The 6000-nt window shown below is 45.8% G+C and overlaps 1 protein-coding gene across 4 annotated transcripts in view; it reads right to left on the reverse strand.

Annotated features, from left to right (window-relative positions):
• RASGRF2 (Ras protein specific guanine nucleotide releasing factor 2) overlaps positions 1-3903 on the reverse strand; it is a 183478-nt gene extending 179575 nt beyond the window's left edge. For 3 of the 4 annotated variants that reach the window (XM_060235762.1, XM_060235763.1, XM_060235761.1), the window contains exon 1: positions 3603-3903. In XM_060235762.1, coding sequence (XP_060091745.1) covers positions 3603-3887 — 285 coding nt within the window. In that variant the 5' untranslated portion in view covers positions 3888-3903. The remainder of the gene's footprint in view (positions 1-3602) is intronic. The other variant, XM_060235764.1, reaches the window with a different exon arrangement.
• Between the last annotated feature and the right edge of the window lie 2097 nt (positions 3904-6000).

Here is a 6000-nt window from a genome sequence, read left to right on the forward strand (position 1 = left end):
TCCACTCAGTGAAACCTTCTTGGAATGGAATTAGTAATTTGTTTCAGAACAGATGTATTACAAATTGCTAATTCCATTCCAGATTCAATGGGAACATTTTAATTGCGAGTCAAGACCTTCATAATTTATACTGGGGAGGCAAGCAGTAAAATGTTTTTGGTGGGAAAGTCCCATACAGCCCAGTGCCACTGTCCTCATGATGGTAGCACAGACTGATTTTGGGATTGAGGAGTATCTTCTCATACCACACTTCCCTGTTACTACACCAAGCACACCTGTGAAAAAGGCCAAAGCAATGTTTGCTTCAGGAAATTGCCTGCTTGGCACTATTTATAGCTAGCCACTCCTGATATGAATTCTGGTAGTATTCCTGAGGCACACTCTTCCCTGCCTTGGGAAACAAAATTATAACATTTTCTGCCCTTAATTCCAAGGAGAAGAACAAAGACTGAACACAATAAAAATGTTGGGGGACAGGATTAACAAGAGCTTTTCAGGTTCAACTTTGTACCACTAACGTGTATGTGTGTATAAATACTGAAATATGGAAAGTTAGCCAGGATTTGCCAAGTTCCCATCAAGTTTCTTAACCTTTCAGATGACCATTACAGCCTTTATAAAACACAAACCTCAGCCTGCGCCAATAGCTTTCTGATCACCCTTACTCTAGTGTGTACTATAGCAGACCACCACATCTAACAGTCACCTCAAGTGACTTGAGATGGAGCAAGATCCCTATGCTTCTGAAAGGAATCTCTAACCAAGGATGACCAAACTTGCTTAACATAAGAGCTACATTGAATAAGTGTCAGATGTTTGACAGCCTCAAGACAAGGAGGGAAGGAGGGAGGGAGAGGTGGAAATAACACAACTTTATCTTTAAATACATTCTCCAATTGAATTTTTTTTTTAAATTCTCCAAGCTATTGGCTGGCTTGGCATGGAGAAATTATTTAAAGAGACAAATGCCTTCTCCAAGCTGGCCAATGAGGCAGGGGGGCTTCGAGAACCACACAATATTTGTGAAAAAGCCACATGTGGTTCCCAAGACACAGTTTGTCCACCCCTACTCTAAACCCTATTTGACTTAAACCTCCATTAAAACAGTTCTTTCCCCCTTTTTTACTCCCACTCCCTCCAGGTGTTCAGACGGCCCTGAATAGCAGTTTTTGGATCTCTCTCCAGACCACCAGGGTACAAAGAGAATTGGCAGAAAAGGGGACAGACTTCATTCCATCCTTTACATATACCAAAAGCACCAAAAGTGCAATTCATAAAGGTATTTTCCTTTTAAAATTAAAAAAATAGCACTTCCAAAGCAACTGACACCTGCTGGATTATACACATCAAGGAAAGGTAAATCAGTAGCTACCAGATTCTTACTTGGACTGCAGCAATGTAGTGAATACAAGGCTACCAAAGTGCTAAAATGCTGAGATAAAATATTCAATACATTAGCACTACCTCTTGTTATTTTACCAAAACCATATCACTTGTATAGTTGTATAATTTGCATAATTTATGAACATAAGGAGCAGCCTTCTACTGAATCAGACCTATCCAACTTCGTATTTACTAAATCAGACCCATTCAGCTGTAAATCGTAAAGACTTTCCAGTGTGAAATCATTTTTAAGCAAAGTCTGCTAGAGGTTGAACCTAAGAACTCCATTCTACCATGAAGGGAGGACCCCTCTTCAATACCTGATACATTCAAAACCTAATTCAGCAGCCAGTCTCTTCTATTCAAAATGTTCAAACAAACTCATCTGTAGCTCTCACATATCCCTATTTTCCTCAGGATACCAACTGAAACTTACATTTGCCCTATTACTGAACTTTGGGTCTCCCATCCAAACTCCCAGAAACTAAAACCTGTAGTGGTTGCCTCTTGATTATCCCTACATGCAGACATATAGGTGAAGTCTTTAGATTGTGTTTAAATAAACAAATAAAATTAAACTTGTGAATACTGCCCATTCAAATCCAATGAATCCAATTAAACTATTATAGAGTGTTATATTTATAATGACAAATTGACTTTGTGTATAGAAAATCATGTTACTGAGTCCTTTGCTTCATTTGTGATTTAAAAGGGCTCATAAAATTGCCAGGTCAATCTATATCCAAGTATCTGAACAGATATTATATTAAAAGGTTTATAGATGCCAGCAATTTCATAAACTCATGTTCCAAAATATTCTGTTGTTTAGACTAATTCCCGAGGGTGTATTGTTGTAGAGAAAATGATGTCACAGGCTGTAATTAATCAGTAACAGAAATCATTCCAAAATACTAAAGTTATGGAAAATAGTAAGAGGGAAGATATTATGATGTTTTTCATAATTGAATGTACACTTGGTAAACTTCCAATCACCACTTCACTTAATTTTTGTTCTCTTTCACTTATTGAAAAATAAGTATTTTCCAGCTTTCAGAAAAATTGGCAAGGGATGTAACCAATGGTACTTCACAGCACTTTCTATGAAGGAGTTAGTGTGGCAATATTAACATCAGTTGCAGCTTTCAGTCCCAGAATCTTGAATACAAAGGCTCACCACCAGAACATTATAATAATATACAGGTGTCATTTTGCAGAAAAATAGGTGGTGGAGCTCATCCAGGTATTGTTATGCAATTGCACCGACTATTCAATGGACAAGAAGGTGGAACTCTCAGAAGGAGGAGGAGGAACTCTCAGAAAGGTTCAGGAGCTCCCACTGGATCTGAGGCCTGATAATATATAACGGAGTGGCTCTAAACAGGCAGGATAACCACAAACTGCTTCATCACAGGATAACCACAAACTGCCCATACACAACTGAAGGGAGGGGGGCATAGCCAAATAATTCAACCATGGTGTTAACTGGGACAACCTCAACAGGTGGATTGATTGCCAACTGGCTAAGTATCTCTAAAATGTCTAAATTTTCTGGAAAAATGAACAGAAATTACACTGCAGAATTCTCAAACCTCACAAGAGAATCTCAAATGCATTCTCGCTGTATACATACTTTTCACTCTACCTAGAGTTACAAGAAAACAAAATGCTAGCTATGGAAAGGAGCTTTCAGGTCAGCAGGTGTGGTTTACAGGTAGCCCTGAGCACTGCTCAAAATAAATGAGCTGGGGAAAGCTGTGGTGTTGAGAAACATTGGACACCCCATAGGAAAGTCAAATCTTCCTATCTTCACAAAACCTAACCTCAGCCTTTATGTCAGAAATAACATCACCCTGATTGTAAGCAGGAACATAATGGTAAAATTTATTAGCGCCCCATTCTTAATGTTTCAGAGTTACTTTTGGAGACCTGAAGCAAGGCCAGGGGGCAACTCTCGCCATACCCGGAGCCGGTGTTTCGCCTGCCAGTCCAAAACTTGGGAAGAGAAGAAGCGGCATGAAGGTCGCGCCGCCTAAAGCTGAACTGCCAGCAATGCCAAGATATGGCTGTTCGTGGTCCCGGCGGCGAGCAGCCCAGCGCTGACGCCCTGCTGGCCAAGGGAAGCGAGGCTGGGGGAAGTGGTGGCGAGGGGGGCTCCGGGAAACTAGCGGGCTGCAATCCCCGCAGGGAAGCGGGGGGGGGGGAGGGGCGGGAGCAGCTACCTGTTTGTCCAGCGCCGCGTCTTTGGCGCTGCCGGCGGAAGCGCCCTTGGGCGCGGGCGTCCTCTCACAGGTGCAGCCTTCCAGCATGTACATGCCGGCGGGCCGGGTGCTCTGCTCGCTCTCGAAGTAGAAGAGCATGTTCTGGTAGAGCGCGAACCACTTCTCATGCCAGCGGCTCGTCTCCGCCGTCTTCTTGGTCAGGTAACCGCGCTTGGTGCCTTCCTTGCGGGCCTGCATGGCCAGGTACAAGGCATGTCCCTCGTTGTAGCGCACGCTCTTCTGCATGATCCCTCCGAGTTGGCGGCGCGGCGCCACTGCCCCCCCCCCCCCGCTGCCTGCTGTCACCTTCCCTCAGTGGGCGCCCGTCGTCGAGCGGCAGCGGCAGCGCCTCATGAGCGCAGGTTCTCGGTGGGCGAGAGCGAGGCAGTGGCTCTCGGTTGTGGCGCGCTGCTGAGGAGACCTGGCGCTGGCGCCCTCCTCTGTTGTGGCTAGCGCTGCCCCCGCCCGCCCCTCCAAGCGCTACTGCTGGTCTCTGCTGCTTTGACCGCGCGGGGCTCCAGGTTTCTCCGCCCTCCCTCGGGCGCCCGGCTCATGCCTACCCCCCTCTCGAAGGATGCGCACCAGAAAAGTTCTTCGAGGCGCGCTTTTCGCAGGCTGTCGCCCAGCACAGTCCGCCCAGGTTTCTCCCTCGCCCCGCCGCTGTACCCACACCAGCAGGCGCCAGAAGGGGAGATGTCACGTGGGAGATCAGCTGTAATCGGCTTTGCGACCAATTTAAAGAGCAAAGTCGCCGCCGCAGCCGCTGCCGGGGCACACGCGCCCTCCCTTGGAATGCGCGCGCGCCTGGCTGCGCGTGGAGGGCTGGAACTCCCTCCGCCTCCTTCCCCTTCGCTTCGCTTCGCTTGCAGCTTCCAGGGGCTTCTTTCCAGCCAGCCGAGCTGGCCGAAGGGACCGTGGAAAGGAAGCTGAGAAGGCGGCAAGCAGGCACAGATTCCTGCAGCCTCTGCTGTAGAAAGTGCGCTCCGAGGAATGGATGCTCTGAACCGAAGTGGCAGTGGAAGGCTACTGAAACCACGAAGGCAGGGGCCAGAGCTGATTGCTCTCCGAGCTCTCTCGTGTTAACTTCTCGACGACGGGATTAAAATGGGACAAGAATAAAATGCTGTCAGATGTTTACGGCACACGCAAGGCGCTTCAAGGACTCGGCTTTTTATGATTTACATGTTTCAGGGTTGAGCCAAACAGGGAACAAGCAATAAATAAAAAGGAGGGTGCTGCTGAAAGATGGATCCTGTACCAGCACAAAAAAAAATTGGCCTTTGGCTTTTCAAGCAGGACTCCTGGCAAGTAGGTGGAATGCACCTCGGCACAGTAAATTTCTGCTTGTTACGCTTTTGCTCAAAGCCACAAGACCCCTGCCAGGAAAAACTGGCAGCCCTGTTAGTACCCACACAGAGATGAGGTGGCTTTACCGTCACAGGGTGCAATCTTCAGGTGAGCTTCAGTCCCATGCTCTCTCTCTTTCTATTTTTTTGGCCCTATGCTGCTGTCTCCAGCTATTCCAGAAACCAAGAGTGAAACAAAATGCTTTGGAAAAATACTACACCTCATTCTTTTTTGCAGTGGATCGTGACCTGTGGCTTTGCTCCAGTGCACAGTGTAGGTTTTGTTTTTTAGAATTGGGGCTCTCAGTCTGCTAAAGAAAAGAAACAATCATGAGTTTTGGTCAATGCAGTATTCATACATTTCTATAATCAATCAGAAAATCTGAGGATGCTTTATTTTTAACATACTGCCTTAAAAATAACAGGACTACAAATCATAATTATGCATAACAGACTGTCTCTGCCTCTCTGAAACTAGCTTAGAAGTTCAGTAGCAGGAGTATGCAACCCTCATGCTTGCCAAACAGTGGCATTTTGCTTGGCACACAGGACTGATCCAGGTGAGCACCTGGGGTACTGGTAGTAACTGGTGGTGTTGCTATCCCCTCCGGGTCCTACATAGCTGCCAGCCAGAGCTAAGGCAAGCCACTCAAGTGCTGGCAGTGCTTCTGCGGCTTAGCTTGCTTCCAGTGTGTCTGGCTAAGTGCAGTCTTCATCTCTCCCCATTTGTGGGCACACCAGCATCTTCGCAAGTGTATGTTACATTTTTGAGGGAAGTAGTTGGTCCAAAAATAGTGCAAAGCCCAGGTCTGTAGTATCAGAAAAATTGGCTCAATGGCAGAAAATTAAAATCCGCACAAAACAAGATTTTTTCAAAGAAAAAAACATAAAATTAGATATCCTCTTAGAAATATTACACATAAATAAAATTAAAGTATTACTTCTACACAGAATGCTGTATGAATCTCTGAATTTCTGGCCATTTTTCTTTCTTTCATTTTTTGCTGCTCCAC

This window comes from Heteronotia binoei, chromosome 4, assembly GCF_032191835.1.
Source record: "Heteronotia binoei isolate CCM8104 ecotype False Entrance Well chromosome 4, APGP_CSIRO_Hbin_v1, whole genome shotgun sequence".
Lineage (NCBI taxonomy): Eukaryota > Metazoa > Chordata > Lepidosauria > Squamata > Gekkonidae > Heteronotia > Heteronotia binoei.